Source organism: Chaetura pelagica, unplaced genomic scaffold (assembly GCF_000747805.2).
Source record: "Chaetura pelagica isolate M959 unplaced genomic scaffold, ChaPel_1.0 scaffold676, whole genome shotgun sequence".
Taxonomy (NCBI): domain Eukaryota; kingdom Metazoa; phylum Chordata; class Aves; order Apodiformes; family Apodidae; genus Chaetura; species Chaetura pelagica.
The window spans coordinates 802,992-821,119 of NW_009953724.1; the positions used below are offsets into that span (position 1 = coordinate 802,992).

Below are 18,128 nucleotides of genomic sequence, written 5' to 3' on the forward strand. Positions count from 1 at the left end.
GGGGAGGGGGGCACAGCCATCAGCCCCTGGCAGCCCCCGGCCCTCCCGGGGCAGCCCGAGACCCCCACTCACCCACGTACAGCACCCGCTTGGTGCTCGCCATCTTCCCTGCCCGCCCGGAACTGCGCGAAGGCTCCGCCCGCCCTTCCGCGGGGCGGCCCCGGGACCGGCACGGACAGAGGGACACAGCCTGGACCCCCGGGACCGGCCCTGACCCCCCGGGACACAGCCCGGACTGGGGGACGCGGCTCCGACCCCCCAGGACACAGCCCGGACCCCCGTCTGCACGGGGGAAGGGACAGAAAGTGCTGCCAGGGGGCTCAGCTCCTCCTGCAGCTTCGTCTTCACAGGGAATCTTGGTTATTTTACAAGGAAAATAGCCCACACATCCCCCTTCCTGCTTTCCTGGGAGGGTTTATCCAGCAGTCTCCAGTGTTTTCCAAGCCCAAATTTAAGCTCAGCTCTCCTGGCACAGGCACGTTCAGCTCGAGGTGTCCTCACCAGCTCTTTCCTTCAGCAGCAGGAGGGATCCTAGTTCAGGTAAGTCACTCTTTTTATCCCCCAGGGGCATCATGTATCAAGCCCCTCCTACCAAAACGCAGCCACCTCGAGGGTGCAAAATAGCAAAGGAGCCATGAAAGGGGAAAATGTGGCTGAAGAATGTTGAAATGTACACAGAGCAGAAAAGCTTTTCTCCTGTAGGGGGTGAAAAAGGAGCCAAACCCACCTGTGCTTCACTTGACAAACACCCCCAAACCCTTCCATCACTTAGATCCATCCCTCATTCAGACACCAACCAAACCCAAGATCATCTGTCTGTGGCATAAATTTAACACAACTGCCTCAAAACAGTCATTGGCCAAGATTAAGAGGCAGAATAACTCCATTAAACCACCATTTTAATGTATCAATCATTCAATAACTGCCTGCCAGTTTCACTTCACTAAGCCACATCACATGAACTTAGCAAATCTCAAGAACTAAACAACACACAGTGAAAGGTTTTTATTCCTTTATTGATAAATGCTTTCCAGACTTTCCAAACTGGATTGTTCAGTTAAAACCAAAACCACAAAATACTTTCAACCTAAAATCCTCCATGTCCCCCCTTTAGGAGACACAAAGGGTAGCTCTGTTCTGACCTCAAAGGAAAAGCTTGCAAGCCCAATTCTGGTTTTGGAGATCTAGAGCTTCAGAGTTGGCTTTTTAAATAAGATCTTCAAGATTAATTTACAAAATGCAATATAACTATGTGATATGATGCATGGCATTGAGATCTGCAGGACAGTGAAGAATCTTGAAACATCTTGAGCTGATGTCTATGAAGGGGCTATTTGGCTTCTTTGCATCCTAAAGGAAAAGAGGAAGAGCTTGTTACTCACACTCCAGGATTTCCAGCATTACAAACCATCAGGATTCTAATAATCTACAGTAATTCCAATAATCTACAGAGGCTGTTGTGGAAAAACAGCCATTTCTGATCCTCTGACAAGAAATTCAGTGGAAAAGCCACTAGAACCACTGAGAAATATATGGATGGAAAATGTTCTCTCTTCATCATTCTTTGCCATTTTGAGCTGCAACCATAACAGCTTCACAAACAAGGACTGAACATGTTCATGGCAATTCCAGACAACTCACAGAAAACCTGATCATCAGAAACCAGAAGAGGAATTAAAAGAATCAAAAACCTTATTCAGAAGTTGAGTAAGGGAACAGGATTTGCTTGGACTGACCTATGCAATGACATTCCTGACACCAGCACTTTAATATACACCATAGGCAGATGACTGTCAGGATACTGAATGGCCATTAACAGCCTAATTAGCCTCAAAGTCATTACATTACAGAACATGTGCCTCATTTTATTTCCCAGCTTAGCAGTTTCACAGGTCCCATCAAAATACATTATTCCTTCCTTGACATGTGAAGTACTAGGATCACTTCAGGGATTTGTGCAACTTCTTTCTGATGCTCAGTTTAAATAAGATTTCTGAAGAATATTTCCAGAAGCTTCTACAATAAGGAGAGGCTACATAAGAGGGGTTTTGTTTGGTTTGTTTCTTACAGTGGTCTAAAAGCAAGTCCTGCACACAGAGCCACCCAGGCCTGCTGGCTGGCTGCCCTCACTAATCACCCTGCTTCATTTACTCTGATTTTGGAAGCTTTTAAGTGAAGCCAAAGTCTGAGACACTCACCAGTCTTCCTGGTTTAAGAGGTAGCAGCAACCACACCCACCTTCTGGGCAGCTTCTTTCTTGGCTTGGTGAGCCTGCAATACTGCCACGGCCTCCTCCACCTCGGGGAAAAGTTCTCCAGTGAGACCTGCTCTCTTGACCAAAGGCTCCCACCATCCACCCCACCTGAAGGAACAGGCCAGTTTACCTTGGAGCGGAGGGACTCAGGAGATTCCAGCATGTGCAGCAGCTCAGAGTTGTCAATCTCCAGCAGCATTCCTGTGATCTTCCCTGCAAGGCTGGGGTGCATAGCTTGAATCAGAGGGAACAAACGTTCTCCTGGGGGGGCAGAAAAAAGGGGAGTTCAGACAGCTGAGTTTCAATTAAAAGGTCCTATTTGGAGCCTGAGGGGATTTCCCAAGTCAAGTGCAATCTGTAGAACTGGAGTCTCACTTACCCAGCATCTGTTTCTGCTCCTGGGGAGGGGCAGCAGCCAGCATGGAAGCTGTGAGTGGCTCCTGTCCCTGCACATGTACTGCAGGCTGAGGTGCCTAAGGAAGGGAAGACACAAGGGTTCTGAAATCTACTAGGTAGAGTATCTACTAGGCTGCTTGCTTCCCATTTAGAGACAACAATGAGATACTCCCTCCTTCCAAAACACAATCTTTATCAAGCCTACAGCAGACAGATAAGGTACCCCTGGATCACAAACATGCTTCCTCCAAGTCCTGCACTCAAAATCCTCTAATGTCACACATGGGCACAGTAAATATCTTACAAAAATTGGATCAAACATTGTGAGATAAATATCTCAATTAAGAGCAATATCCATGCTTCTTTTCACAATGCAGAGGGTTGTGGGAGAAGCAAACTGAGTGTTCAATAATACCCTAGTGAAGATCTGGCAAAGAGGTGAGAAAATGAATGGGTGCAAAACAGGAAAGCAAAGAACCAAGAAAAATACCCTCACAGCAAACCTGGGTAAACAAAAGGGCTTGCAAGTACAAGACAGATATTAAGGCTGCCCCTGGCAAAGGTACAATTCTGAATTCCAGCTTCTGATGCCTGCCTGGGTTATAGAAGTAGCTTCAAGTTTCTGTAAAAATACTTTGGTTGCACATAGAAACCTGTTGGGGTGCAGGAACTGCAGGGGGTCCCCTGCAGAGCCCCCAGGCCTCCTGTTACCTGCAGGGGCTGCACAGCAGGGTGGGGGCTACGGACACTGGAGGCGTATTTGTAGGGAGGAACCGCTCGGGGCGTGGGGGCAGCCACGGGCGGACGTGGAGCCAAAGCCTGTGCTGCAGAACCAACACCTGCAAGAGAGGAGGGGAAGGGAATCAAACACCTGCACCAACAGCCAGGCTGGGATGTCTGATGGTAACCGCTGAATTCAGAACACTGGGACAGGCTGCCCAGAGAGATTGTGGAGTCTCCTTTGCTGGAGACATTCCAAACCCGCCTGGACAGGTTCCTGTGGGATCTGTTCTAGGTGACCCTGCTCTGGCAGGGGGGATTGGACTAGATGATCTTTCAAGGTCCCTTCCAACCCCTAAGATTCTGTGATTCTGTGAATTCAGGCCATGCACAGTCTGATACTTCAGAGACTGGTGTCTCCAAAACCCAACTGGCTACCTGAGAAAGGAGCTATTCTACCAAAACCTAAAGCATGGATTCTGGATCTTGCGTTTAAGGTATTTTCTAGATACTCACTGGAATAAAATTAATTTGGATGCTCTACTCTGAACACAATATCCATAATCACCCATCCCTGGAAGTGTTCAAGGGCAGGTTGGATGGGGCTCTGAGTAACCTGATCTGGTGGGGTATCCCTGCCCATGCAGGGGGTTAGATCTAGATGATCTATAAGGTCCCTTCCAACCCAAACCATTCCATGAATCTGTGATAAGTAGAGAGCCTTTTTTTTTAAGTGGTAAATGATGCAGAGATGAGTCCCAAACCAGTGCAAAACAACCCATCTGGATTTCCACTGCTGTGCTGATGCACCAACCATGCCTAGACCTGCACCACACAGCAAGGAAACAAGGAAAAGATTCGGGTGCTGTCTCTGCCCCTTGCTCCAGGTGACCTTTGATTATCCACATCCAACAAGCAGATTTTTGGAAGTGGAATTGAAATCTCAGTATCATCCTCCTCCCTCCCAGCCAAGGGGAAGAGCCTGGGATGCAGACACCTTACCCACTCGCTGGACAGCAGCAGGGAGGCCACGAGAGGCCGGGGCACTGCTGGCAGGGGCCAGATGGCGCAGCGCCGGCCGCGGCCCCGACTGGCGCATGGCATTTGGCATCCCCTGGAATCCTAAGGGAGGAAATGAGGGGAAGTCCTCAGAACTGCCTGGCAAGTCAGGACAGTCAGCTACAGGAAGCTCCAGGAAAGCTGGGGAGGGACTTGGGACAAAGGCAGGGAGGGAGAGGACAAGGGGGGATGGATGAAAACTGGAGGAAGGGAGATTGAGGTTGGACATGAGGAGGAAATTCTGGAGTGTGAGGGTGCTGAGACCCTGGCCCAAGTTGCCCAGGGAACCATTCCATGATTCTATGACAGTCCAGCCAAGAGAGGCATACAACCAAAATACTGACTCTATCATGCTCACCTTGAGGTCTTCCCCCCTGCTGCCAGCGTGGGTTGGGTCTCATCTGTGTCATTTGGTTTGGTGCATAGTAAGTGGGTCTGCTCTGAGCCTGAAGAAAGAACAGACAGGCTCAGAGGCAACTTCTAAGTGAATAACAATCGCTGTTTACATGTTTGAGCAGTTGTTGCCAGGACTCAACACTCAATTCACATAAAGAGAACAGGCAGCTGGGAAGTCACACAGTTAACCCCACTGCCTGACCCCTCACAACAAGGGCAGGGAGGGAGAGGACAAGGGGGGATGGATGAAAACTGGAGGAAGGGAGATTGAGGTTGGACATGAGGAGGAAATTCTGGAGTGTGAGGGTGCTGAGACCCTGGCCCAAGTTGCCCAGGGAACCATTCCATGATTCTATGACAGTATAGCCAAGAGAGGCATACAACCAAAATCTTGACTCTATCATGCTCACCTTGAGGTCTTCCCCCCTGCTGCCAGCGTGGGTTGGGTCTCATCTGTGTCATTTGGTTTGGTGCATAGTAAGTGGGTCTGCTCTGAGCCTGAAGAAAGAACAGACAGGCTCAGAGGCAACTTCTAAGTGAATAACAATCGCTGTTTACATGTTTGAGCAGTTGTTGCCAGGACTCAACACTCAATTCACATAAAGAGAACAGGCAGCTAGGAAGTCACACAATTAACCCCACTACCTGACCCCTCACGAGGAGTTATTTGCTTACAGGCCTAAGAATGGCTCAAGGAGATTACTGCAGCTGAACCATCAAAGCTCCAGGCCAGGTTAAAAAAAACCCAACACACTAGCTCAGCTCACCTGGGGCACAGCAGGCATGAAATACCCCCCAGCAGCAGGCTGGAACTGATTAATGATGGTGTTGGCTGGCAGGGCTCTCATCCCAGCGATGCGCTGCATGTACTGGTTGGTGAGATGGGCTTTTCTCTCCTCCTTCCTCTGGGCCAGGGCCACGTACAAGGGCTTGGAGCCCACGATCCGCCCGTTCATCTCTGTCACTGCTTTCGTAGCTTCCTCTGGAGAGGAAAAGCAGACAAAGCCAAACCCTTTGCTCCGGCCATCTTCCAGCATCACCTGCAGTAAAGATCAGTTGCTAGTGCAGTGCCACGACAGGAAATTAGCCTAAGAATCTGTATTTATTTCAATGTCACACTTCAGGCAGGGAGGACATGACTGTTGCAGAGGTGTAGGGACAGGTGCTCAATGGGTGGAGTCACCTGTCTGGATTTACTCTGCTTTTTTCTAAGCACCATGTATCCCCACACCCACACAGCACAGTCAGGAATGGGTAAGTTTTGGTGCAGCCTCTAAATGCATGTAGGGAGATGCCATTTCATCAGGAGTCACCTCAAACAAGCCTGTGTGCCACCTCCCACCTCCTCTTTTCATAAGGGAACAAAGCAAGTTTTCAGTAAAATCCCACCAAGACCCAAAGAAATCTGTATTTACTAGTCCAGATGTTCTCAGAACCACAATGACCAGGGGATACAAGAACTACCCTTCAATCCCACGTTGGTAACAGTTCCTTCTTCAGGCTTTAAAATCCAAAAATCCCCAAACCCCACGATACCTTGGCGCTCGTTATTGACCCAAAAGGTGAGAACTCCTTCCTCAGTTTTTCATCATCTATAGTGTCATCTAGGTTTTTAATGTACAGGTTAACACCCTAAAAAGGACAGAACAATAAGACATTCAGAAAACTAAAGAAAATCTTGAGCACTTCAACTGTGAGCATCCACCTGCCAGAGCTGTAATTTGCTCTTAATTAAGCATAATGTTCCTTTCATACAACCCAAAGCTGAAGGCAATTAAGTGTTGCAAAGGTGTAGAGACCAGTCCCACTGTGGTGCAAGGGAGCTTGTCTGGACTCCCTCTGCTTTCCATCATTGCTCCCCAGTCCAGCATAAGGACTGGGTAAGATTCAGACGCCATCTCTAACATGACCCAGTTTTGCCATTAATTACCAAGACAACAGCATAGATTATATGCTGTCTCTTTCCATCCCTCTAGGTATTCCCACTGAAAACAAAGGAGCTGGAATTACTATTCTGATGTCCTTAAAGCCATTTGGTTGCCAAGACTATGCCCTGATGCCCCCTCTGCTCTCAAATACCACAGATTTGCCTTTACATTTTAACTCCCAGAACATCTCACAGGACAACAACTGATGACTTTGTCAATGCCTTTCAAGCTGCCCAACAGACTGAAAATGGTGTTTAAATACAGAAGAAAACCAGACTATTCACCTGGTATCGGCTGAGCCTCTCTTGTTTCAGCTGCTCAAACTTCCTTTTCAGCTCAGCCTGGCGCTCCACCTTCTTCTGTGCTCGACCAACAAACACCAGCTTCCCATTGATATCCTTCCCATTCATTTCTTCTACTGCCTGGACAGAGGGTTCAAGAGGAAACTGTCAGCTGTTGGAACAAGACAGCACCTGATCCTGTTCAGAACAGGACTGGCCAATGCTCACCCTGCCTGTCAGCCAAGGTGGCCCTTGCACTGCTCTGAGTAACAGGCTAATTGAAGAGAAATTGAAGTTCTCAGACCACACTGACCCCACCACTCCTAATGCTGGACTAACAAGAACTTGTGAATTTATCCCCAGTCCTTCTTGCAATTACACCAAGTTTTCACAAACATTCTGCTTAGAGAAGGCCACAGAATCATAGAATGGTGAAGGTTGGAAGGGACCTTAAAAGATCATCACATTCCAACCTCCCTGCCATGGGCAGGGACACCTCCCATCAGACCAGGCTGCACAAGCCTCATCCAACCTGGCCTTGAACACCTCCAAGGATGGGGCACCCACAACATCTCTGGGCAACCTATTCCAGCACCTCACTACCCTCATGGTGAAGAATTTCCTCCAGATGTCTAACCTGAATCTCCCCTCTTTCAGTTTAAAACCATCACCCCTTGCCCTACCACCACTAAACAATGTGCTCACTCTACACATCTTTCTCCTCCTGAAGCTCTGCAATATAGTACTTCTTCAGCAATTAACATTCTTGATTACACCACTGCACTTTGTGTGGATCTAGTAGTCCAGAGAAATGCCAGGTTACCCTTGAATGCCAAGCTAGGAACATGCAAAATATTTCTAAGTCCCTACATCTAGAAAAGTTTATACCTGAGGCAGAATTTGCTCTCATAATTAATAACAGGCTTCTACAATAAACCAAGGAAGTTTTCTTCTCTGGAGATACCCAACCAACATAAAAAATGGTCTTACCTTGTTAGCATCTTCATGCTTTTCAAAGCTTACAAAGCCAAAGCCTTTGGATTTTCCAGTGGGGTCTGTCATCACTTTCACACTCAGAGTTTTACCTGTTACCAAGGGACAGGGTTAGTAAAATATCACTGAATACTGTGAGACTATTAAACTCCCTGTAACAGACTCAGCCTTCTCTCTCTCTTATCTGGTCAGACCCTGGTCCAACATTTGGCACAGCTGCTTCCCACACCTCAACTCTGTGTGCTCCTCAGCCCCACAGTGATCCACACAGAGCTATTCAGATGATACCAGCACTGTGAAACTACCACAGGTCATGACATTTACTCATTAAAAATATTTCTCTATTTACCATATTTGCTGAAGAGCTCCTTTAGCCTTTCATCATCCATGTCATCCCCAAAGTTTTTAATATAAACATTGGTGAACTCCTTTGCCTTGGCTCCCAGCTCAGCCTCCCGCTCCTTACGAGACTTGAATCTCCCAACAAACCTGTCAGAAAAAACAAACATCCCAATAAGCAGCTTGTCCTCCAGAATGGAAAAACCAACAAACACCAGCTTCCCATTGATATCCTTCCCATTCATTTCTTCTACTGCCTGGACAGAGGGTTCAAGAGGAAACTGTCAGCTGTTGGAACAAGACAGCACCTGATCCTGTTCAGAACAGGACTGGCCAATGCTCACCCTGCCTGTCAGCCAAGGTGGCCCTTGCACTGCTCTGAGTAACAGGCTAATTGAAGAGAAATTGAAGTTCTCAGACCACACTGACCCCACCACTCCTAATGCTGGACTAACAAGAACTTGTGAATTTATCCCCAGTCCTTCTTGCAATTACACCAAGTTTTCACAAACATTCTGCTTAGAGAAGGCCACAGAATCATAGAATGGTGAAGGTTGGAAGGGACCTTAAAAGATCATCACATTCCAACCTCCCTGCCATGGGCAGGGACACCTCCCATCAGACCAGGCTGCACAAGCCTCATCCAACCTGGCCTTGAACACCTCCAAGGATGGGGCACCCACAACATCTCTGGGCAACCTATTCCAGCACCTCACTACCCTCATGGTGAAGAATTTCCTCCAGATGTCTAATCTGAATCTCCCCTCTTTCAGTTTAAAACCATCACCCCTTGCCCTACCACCACTAAACAATGTGCTCACTCTACACATCTTTCTCCTCCTGAAGCTCTGCAATATAGTACTTCTTCAGCAATTAACATTCTTGATTACACCACTGCACTTTGTGTGGATCTAGTAGTCCAGAGAAATGCCAGGTTACCCTTGAATGCCAAGCTAGGAACATGCAAAATATTTCTAAGTCCCTACATCTAGAAAAGTTTATACCTGAGGCAGAATTTGCTCTCATAATTAATAACAGGCTCCTACAATAAACCAAGGAAGTTTTCTTCTCTGGAGATACCCAACCAACATAAAAAATGGTCTTACCTTGTTAGCATCTTCATGCTTTTCAAAGCTTACAAAGCCAAAGCCTTTGGATTTTCCAGTGGGGTCTGTCATCACTTTCACACTCAGAGTTTTACCTGTTACCAAGGGACAGGGTTAGTAAAATATCACTGAATACTGTGAGACTATTAAACTCCCTGTAACAGACTCAGCCTTCTCTCTCTTATCTGGTCAGACCCCGGTCCAACATTTGGCACAGCTGCTTCCCACACCTCAACTCTGTGTGCTCCTCAGCCCCACAGTGATCCACACAGAGCTATACAGATGATACCAGCACTGTGAAACTACCACAGGTCATGACATTTACTCATTAAAAGTATTTCTCTATTTACCATATTTGCTGAAGAGCTCCTTTAGCCTTTCATCATCCATGTCATCCCCAAAGTTTTTAATATAAACATTGGTGAACTCCTTTGCCTTGGCTCCCAGCTCAGCCTCCCGCTCCTTACGAGACTTGAATCTCCCAACAAACCTGTCAGAAAAAACAAACATCCCAATAAGCAGCTTGTCCTCCAGAATGGAAAAAAACAAACGTGTGATCTGCTGCAAGGCAAAAAATGAGTGTGTAGTAGGAGCTGGGAATGGGGACAAGAAAGGGTGACAGGAGAAGGACAAATAGGCCACAGACCAACCACAAAAATCACCTGTTCTATGGCAGAGTTGGACAAGGATGCCCCAGGAGAGAGAACTGGCCACAGAAACCCACCCCAGCCCACTAGAGGAGAGGTGACAAATCAAGGCTTGGTTAGGGAACCCCACCAGCCCTGTAATGGAGGAGGAGCAGGCCATGGCTTGGGCAGGGTCACTCACCAGCCCTGGAGTGGAGAGGTAGCAGGCCAAGGCTTGGGCCAGGAGAACCAGTGCCTTGTGTGTCCCTGTTAATACCCAGCTGCATCACGGTTCATGCGCTCGCTGCTGCTGCTGGCTGTGACACTCACACTTTGCGGTCGTTGAGCAGCATGCCGTTCATCTTCTCGATGGCCCTATCAGCTGCCTCCTGGGTCTCAAAGTGCACAAAAGCGTAGCCCTTAGAGCCATTCTCATCGCACACCACCTGGACATGTGGAAGGAGGACAACAGGTCAGCTCTCTCAACATCTGCTCCCCTGTCATGCTGAGAGACAAGGTCAGCACATCAAAATAGGGTCCTGCCAAGGTCAACACTAGGAAGATCACAGAATCATGGAATAGTCTGGGTTGGAAGGGACCTTAAAGATCATCCAGTCCCACCCCCCTGCATGGGCAGGGACACCTCCCACCAGCCCAGGTTGCTCCAAGCCCCATCCAACCTGCCCTTCAACACTGCCAGGGATGGGGCAGCCACAGCTTCCCTGGGCAACCTGGGCCAGGCTCTCACCACCCTCACACTAGAAAATTTCTTCCTCATGTCCAACCTCCATCTACACTCTTCCAACTTAAAACAATCACCCCTCAACCTCTCACTCCCTGCCCTTGTCCAAAGTTCCTCCCCAGCTTTCCTGGAGCCCCTTCAGGCACTGGAAGGTGCTCTAAGGTCTCCCTGTAGCCTTCTCTTCTTCAGGCTGAACACCCCAACTCTCCCAGCCTCTCTCCAGAGCAGAGCTGCTCCAGCCCTTCAGTCATCTTGATGGCCCTTCTCTAGACCCTCTCCAACAGCTCCATGTCCTCCCTGTGCTGAGGGCTCCAGAGCTGGACACAGTTCTCCAGGTGGGGTCACACAAGAGCAGAGGGGCAAAGATGTAATCTGTCTTTCAGATTTTCACAATTGGTGACCAAATCTGATGTTACTTCAGCAATCCCTGACCCCTTGGCCATCTCTGCCTCCACTCCTCCCCTGGACTTGAAAGTCCCTTTCCCTTCCTACATTGCATGTGTCTGATCATGTCACCATTGTAACAGAACTGGACAAAGTAACCACATCTCACCTTGCAGGACAAAATATTCCCAAACGCTGAGAATGTGTCATAAAGTGCCTTGTTATCAATGGATTTGTCCAGGTTCTTAATGAAGACATTCCCAACTCCTGACTTCCTCAAGGAGGGGTCCCTCTGAGACCACATGATGCGAATGGGTTTTCCTTTGATCACATCAAAATTCATGGTATCTAGAGCACGCTCAGCTGCAAGAGAACAGATTCCCATGGGTTGGTAAAGAATAAAGGTTTCCATCTCGTGGGTGATGATTTTCTCTGAACTCAGCTCAAGGAAACATTTGGGGCAATATCACAGGGAACCAATTTCAGTGACTTTTTAATTTCCTGTTTCAAGGGAGGTCTTTGCAGCACAGTGATTGGACTTGTATATTTAGCAGTCTATTATACATTCACAGTATGGTGATGTTTTAACAACCACAGCAAAACGAATGTCAAAATATCAGGGGTTTATTAGTTACAATTTTAATGATTGTAAAGGTAAATTGCTTCACCCAAAGAAGGAAAATACAAGGAGAAAAAAAGGGAAGTAACAAAGGTGACAGTTTGGTTTGCTGGCTTTCCTGAAGCTCATATCTACCCATACTCATTTCTATTAAGAGAAGATCATCTCCCTGTTAGGTCAGGGAAAACGTGCCCAAACACATGGCTGGCTGGGAAGAAGACATGAGTCAGCTTCTATAACCTGGGTGGCCAAAAAATTATTCCCAAGTTGTTAAATCTAAAGACAAGAACACAAGTGGACAAAATTCTGGAGAAAAAAAAATACCTGTATAGCCAGTGTGATTAACAGGGAAGTGTTTATCTACATTCTAGAAGCCCAGCACTGTAATTCCAACCTACACTGAAACCCCCCTCCACAATTCTATTTCTGCCACCTACTGCTATATTAAAAGGATCATTACGTACACACATCAGGATCTTGTTCATAAAACTGAGATGCTTGGGACTCTTCTGTGCCAGAAAAACACTCCCAGCATGGAGTGAGCAGAGAAAAAGACAGACTGTTAATTCTCAGCGTGAAGCAGAAAAAGAAAGGGATAGACAGGCATTGAAACCAAGGAATATGAACAGGCCAGAACCCAGGTTTTCCAAATGTGTTAATCTCAATCCTTCCAGGCCACCTTTATGCCATAATATTTGCTAATTAGATTTCAGGAGCAGCAAATTCAAGGAAAATGCTGATTTGGAGCACCTTCTCCTTTCATGTGACTGCTAGTGCAGCCACTTAGCATTTCATAAAACTACAGAATCCTAGAATATCTTGGGTTGGAAGGGACCTCTAAAGGTCATTAGTCCAACCCTCTACAATAAGCAGGGACATCAACTAGAAATGTCTCTAGAAACTCCAGTGAGACAGTGCCTGCAGAAGTCTCCTGCACCCCCAATCCACCCCACAGAAGTTTCTCAGAATTTTTCACCTGCTTTGAAATGTTTTCTGTTACTGCTTTTTAAATTGAAGTGGTGCTTTTTTCCCCAGTCCTTCACACATACTCCCAGCTGGAAAACAGACCCTGGTGGATTCATTCCTAAGTAGCCAGGCTTGCAAAAAAAAAAACAAAGACAGTAATACAGGGAGGAAAGTTACACTTGTACAACTCCACTAGCTGCTCTATTTAGTCAAAGGTGTTAAATGTAATGAAGTGCCATGCTAAAGTGATTCCTCAGCTGCTGCTCTGAATCCATGCAACTGAGGTCCTTCCTGCAGTCCATTCCTAGTAGGCACTTCAGCAGGCAACTTGGCCCAGCTTGTCAAATTTGGCAGTGTTTATTTATAGCAGGGAGAGGTATGAAGAAGTATGTGTTGGCAAGGACACACTGGTTGTATCTACCATCTGCAGCAGAGACAGGGCTCCTGCTTAAAGGTGACAGGCAGATGAAGCAGTGGCATGCAAGCAGAGGGGACTGTGAAACACCCTGCAGCAGCTTCCAAGAGACAGACCAGTTATGAAGTTACTCCCAGTTCTTTCAAGGTTTCTAAGCTTCAGCAGATGATACTGCACTGCTTCTTCCCTAGCTTGCAAGTGTTCCACTCTATTATTATACTCTGCTGGAAGTTCACTCAGACACTTCTTGTCAGCAGTGGTCTAAGAAAGGCCTAGATGAATTCCTGCTTTCAGGGAGCTCTGCCATTCCCACAGGTGGAAATACAATCACATTACACTAGTACCTAAGAAAACCTGTGAAGGATCAGCATGAGTTATGTGAGTGACTCAGACCAAGCACATCTGATTCATTTCCTTAATCTGAGCAAACACCTTCTCATTTTCTTCTATTTAAGACACAAAGCTCCAGCCATTTCAGTTCCTGTATCTCTTTCTCTCCCACTGATTCCTGTCATCCTTCCAGTAGACTCAACTGCAACTCATATATAGCATTATATACATTCTTAACCCCTTTCAGCCTTCCTTTTCATTCCTCTTCCTTAGCCTTCTGGATAGGGAAAGCACATGAACACTCCTTGCAAGCTTGCCTTGGGCCTCCAAGTAATTAATTTCCCCTCCAGGCTCCCTGATGCAGAGTTAACACAATGCTGGAATTAGCCACTGTGGTTGAACAGTATAAAGAGCTAAACACACACACCAAGACTCACCCATGAGAAACTCTGCACAAGTTACATTCTGCAAAGATAACTGCTCTGCAAACCCTGTCAGGCCACTAAGCAAGAGACCTGACAACAGCATACAGCACAAATTTAACCCTATATTTTACAAAAGGCGAGGTTGTCTATGGAACAAACTTAAACCCCTTGTCTGCTGAATTAGAACAAAAAGGTGCTGGCAATAAGGCATATGTAAGGAACCACTCTTCCCTTTTAGCTTCACACCTTTGTATTACCCAGGGCTTTCTTATTTTGCCTTCTCTTCTTTAAGGAAAAGACAAGAAGTTTATCATCTCCTACACCTTTCCTCACAGACACTTGTCCCAGCTCTGTGCTCCTCCTTGGCTTGGGAAATATTCTGTTTTCTATGCACTTCCAGAACAGCTTAACTCTACAGCCACATTCAAGTTTCTCTGCTTCATTATCTGAGCTGTCCTGTCATGACTGTTGTCAATGTTATGAAATCCTGGAATGCAATTAAATTCTGTGAGGAACACATGAAAAAGGAAATTCAGCTTTTCTTTCAAAAAGAATAAATATTAACAACCACAGCTGAGCCTGAACTAGCCAGAACTTTGAAGCATTTCCTTAATCTGTCTATCAGAGTATGACAGATTCAGTGTTCAGCATCCACTCAGGAACTGCCATCAAAACTAGCAGACCTTATTTTCACTAAAAATAACCTCTCTGCAGCAGACTCCCAGTGAAAAAATGTCCAGAAAGTAACCCCCTCCAGGATAAGGTATCACTGCACCAGCTAATAAAAATATAAGGAACAAAACACAAGCTTTAAACCTATTTGGACACAGGAACCAGGTAAGTACAGTCAGGATGTGACAGTGTGAGCTCCTGGTGGCCCCATGTAATGGGGAAGAGTTCACAGAATCATGGAATGGTTTGGGTTGGAAAGAACCTAGAGATCATCTAGATCCAAATCCCCTGGCTACTTGGCTTGCTCTGTGGTCTCTTTCTGATCATACTGACAGTCTTATTTCCCACATAAAAAAGTTAAAATAATTGTTTTATTCAGATTTATGAATCCACAAATGTGTCAGGGATATGCAGACTATCATGTATCAACTCTCTAATACTTACTACCATGTCAAACATACTAACAATGTCCCCACAAGAACCTCCCTAAAAGTTTCCAGAACACATCCTGGTTTCTTTTACAGGGTATTTTTTAGCATCTACTCTCACTCATAAATCAAAACAGATCCCTACAGAACACCCCTCACCTCTGATTTAGTAAAATGAGGTCCAAATGCATGTTAGATTATATATTCCTGGAAGAAAATACAGACCCTTCCTTCTCAGAAAGCCCTCACACCCTGAAAACAAAAGCCAAATTTCTGTATTTGACCATAAAAATTATATTCTTCATATTCAGGTCTTTGTTTCAGAGAGACTGCAACACATCATCAATGGGGTCATCTTTCCAAAATTATCTGTTTATGTTCTGCTGTATTACATTTAGCACAGCAGCTGCTTTTTTAATTATGCAGAGTAACACGTGCTACAGTTTGCCAGAAATTAGAAGCATTTCAGAAGTGATCTCTTCACGAGGGGAAAAGGAGTTTGAATATTCCTCCTTCAAGATATTAACTCAATGATTCGGTTTAAACCACTTGACCTTCTAAGATCTACCAGTAACAAGACACCACTCACTTAGGCAAAGTATCACTTGAAGCACTAGGACTTCCTAACACGTCTGCTGCTCCACCAGGAGCTCAGAATGATGCCACCTCCCTCTCAGTTCCTGCCTATTTATTACCTTAAAGGATTACCTTGAAATACACTGGAAGGCACCTGGCTTCATATTTGTACCAGAAGCAGAACTTTCCTGCTGAAGCACATGTGATGAGCCACTCCTTCCTTTTAACATAACTACATGTATTCTACAGGACTTCCCCTTCTTTAAGAGAGTTTATCCAGAGTCTTTTGTACCCACCTCCCCAAAATTTATCTAATCCAAGCTCTGAGTTCCTTCTTGGCTTTATTTCAGCTGCTTGTTTTTATTTCTCTTATCCTGCAAAATGAGAACAGAGCCTGCAAAGGCAGGTGGGCCTGGGGAACTGCACCTCTTTTTGTGCAGCACACGAACACAGCAGGGTGGTTTGGTAAGAGTCAGAACAGGTGGGTTTATCAAAGCACAAGAGGACCACAAACACAGGCTCTCAAGTTCTGTCTTTCTCACCAAGAAGTTTTAAAACACAGAAACACACTGCTTAGCCTGCATAAAAAACTCTTCTGAGAGTTTCATGAATAAGAAATTATGCACTGGGGTGCAAGGCAGTGTTTTATCAGCCTGGCAAGAGAAAGGATCAGAAGTCCTCCATCAGATCAGGCAGCATCCCCAGGAGAGCACATGCTGAAGGCTCTCTGACCTGGGAGAGGAGGGAAGCTGGGATGGAACACAGTCCCAGGAATGTAAAATCCAAACTTTCCAGCCAAGAGCTCAATCCCAGAGGCTCTGCTAACTTGCAGGAATACAAGTTGTAATCACATTTTGCTTTTTACACAACACATCCTTTGATCCAAAGTGCATTGTGCAACAGACCTCTCTGCTGCCTGTAAGAATGCAAAGCAGGATAACCTACTACAGCCTAAAGGAAAGTTTTCTGGCTTTTGAAGTCTGTGAATTGACTGAATTCAAAGGAAATGTTTGTTCTCATCTATCTTTTGGATGTCCCTATTGCATAGAGATACTGCTAAATCACAGCACAGAGCAATAAACTTACACCAGCCAACAAGCAAAGGCTCTGAAAACTAGGGCAGAAAATGCTGACCTATTTCTTCTAGAAAAAGACATGTTGCAGAATGACCTCTCCTGTCCCATCTTTCACATGCCACTGCTGTTTCAGCTCTGGAATACCTACTTGAGCAGGAGCCAAATTAAAGTATGGGGAAAAAAAAGCCTGGCAAGAGCACCTGAGGAAAACCTTTGTTTCCTCATGCACTGAGCAACTCACCTTCTTTCCTATTACTACAAAAATACCACTTCCCAGACTAGGAGACCCATCCAGCTGCCTGCCCAGACACAGCCACCTGCAGCCCACCAAACCTCCCAAATATTCATCTGGAATGGCTGGGCAGCCAGAGCCTCATCCTGAGCATTCAAACAGGGCTATCCTGATTCTGTTTTCTCTCAGGACTGACTGCATGAAGGCCCACACGAACAGCCCCAAGCTACAGGAGAATAAAGAGGAACACAGAACCACCTTGGCTGGAAAAGGCCTTAAAGATAATCAAGGCCAAGCACTGAGTGAAGTTTATTCTCAGTGAATTAACACAGTGAAGATTATTCTCTTATGTGAGCAGGAACAAAGCCAAGACTCCAAAGTTTAATACCAAGAAGCATGGAGAGAAAAAGATGTCACAAAGATGTGCATTTGGAGACAAAAAGATGTCACCAAGATGTGTATTTGGAGACAATTTTGGAGGCAATAAGCAGGAAAAAAAAATATTCCAGGTTCAGTCACTAACAAGTGATTACTTACCCTGCAACTGTACAATTTTGGTAAGCAGCTACACAGCAATACACAGGAACAACCAATGTGGATTAGTGGGGGGGAAAAAGTTAATACAGGTGAAAAAACGGTTGCAGATGTTGCTGTACAAGTCACTTACCATCTGCTGGCTGCTGGAAGTTGACGTAGGCATAGCCCAGGGAGCGGCGGGTGATCATGTCCCTGCAGACCCGAATGGAGAGGACGGGCCCGGCGGGGCTGAACTTCTCGTAGAGCATGGCCTCGGTGACATCGGGGTGCAGGTCCCCCACGTACAGCGAGGCCATGGGGTAGGTGCTGGCAGCTCTGTTCATCTCCTGCCCGGCACGTGTTCCCGGCGGGAACCGCCGCGGGTTGGTGCTCGGGGGTTCAAATCAAGCGTTTGGTAAAAGTTTTAACTGCGGGGCTGGGGGGGGGGGGAAACCCCTCAAAGTCTTATTTAAAAGCCTAAGAAGGGGCCGGTGGGATTTGGGAGAAGGGGGCAGCCCAGGCCCCCGGACGGAGCGTGGCTGAGGGGGGAGAGAGGCCTGGAAATGGGCAAAAAAACCCGAAGTTCAGGCCTCAGGAGAGGGCCTGGAAACGAAGCCAAAACTCACCCACCGACCCCCGCCGGGCCTGG

The 18,128-nt window shown here is 46.5% G+C and overlaps 1 protein-coding gene across 2 annotated transcripts; it reads right to left on the reverse strand.

The window, feature by feature from the left end:
• Positions 1-2,211: 2,211 nt before the first annotated feature.
• On the reverse strand, positions 2,212-17,829 carry PABPC4 (poly(A) binding protein, cytoplasmic 4 (inducible form)). 2 transcript variants are annotated; one of them, XM_010000574.1, is made up of 14 exons: positions 17,631-17,829; positions 11,394-11,587; positions 10,429-10,544; positions 9,823-9,962; positions 9,473-9,567; positions 7,038-7,175; positions 6,362-6,457; positions 5,593-5,865; positions 5,236-5,323; positions 4,421-4,492; positions 3,362-3,489; positions 2,634-2,727; positions 2,385-2,515; positions 2,212-2,298 (listed from the first exon to the last, which is right to left on the reverse strand). In XM_010000574.1, exons 1-14 carry the CDS (start codon positions 17,821-17,823, stop codon positions 2,212-2,214), a joined length of 1,845 nt encoding a protein of 614 aa, XP_009998876.1. In that variant the 5' UTR covers positions 17,824-17,829. The 2 variants fall into 2 exon arrangements, with proteins under 2 accessions (XP_009998876.1, XP_009998875.1); XM_010000573.1 differs by having other exon boundaries at positions 4,373-4,492.
• Between the last annotated feature and the right edge of the window lie 299 nt (positions 17,830-18,128).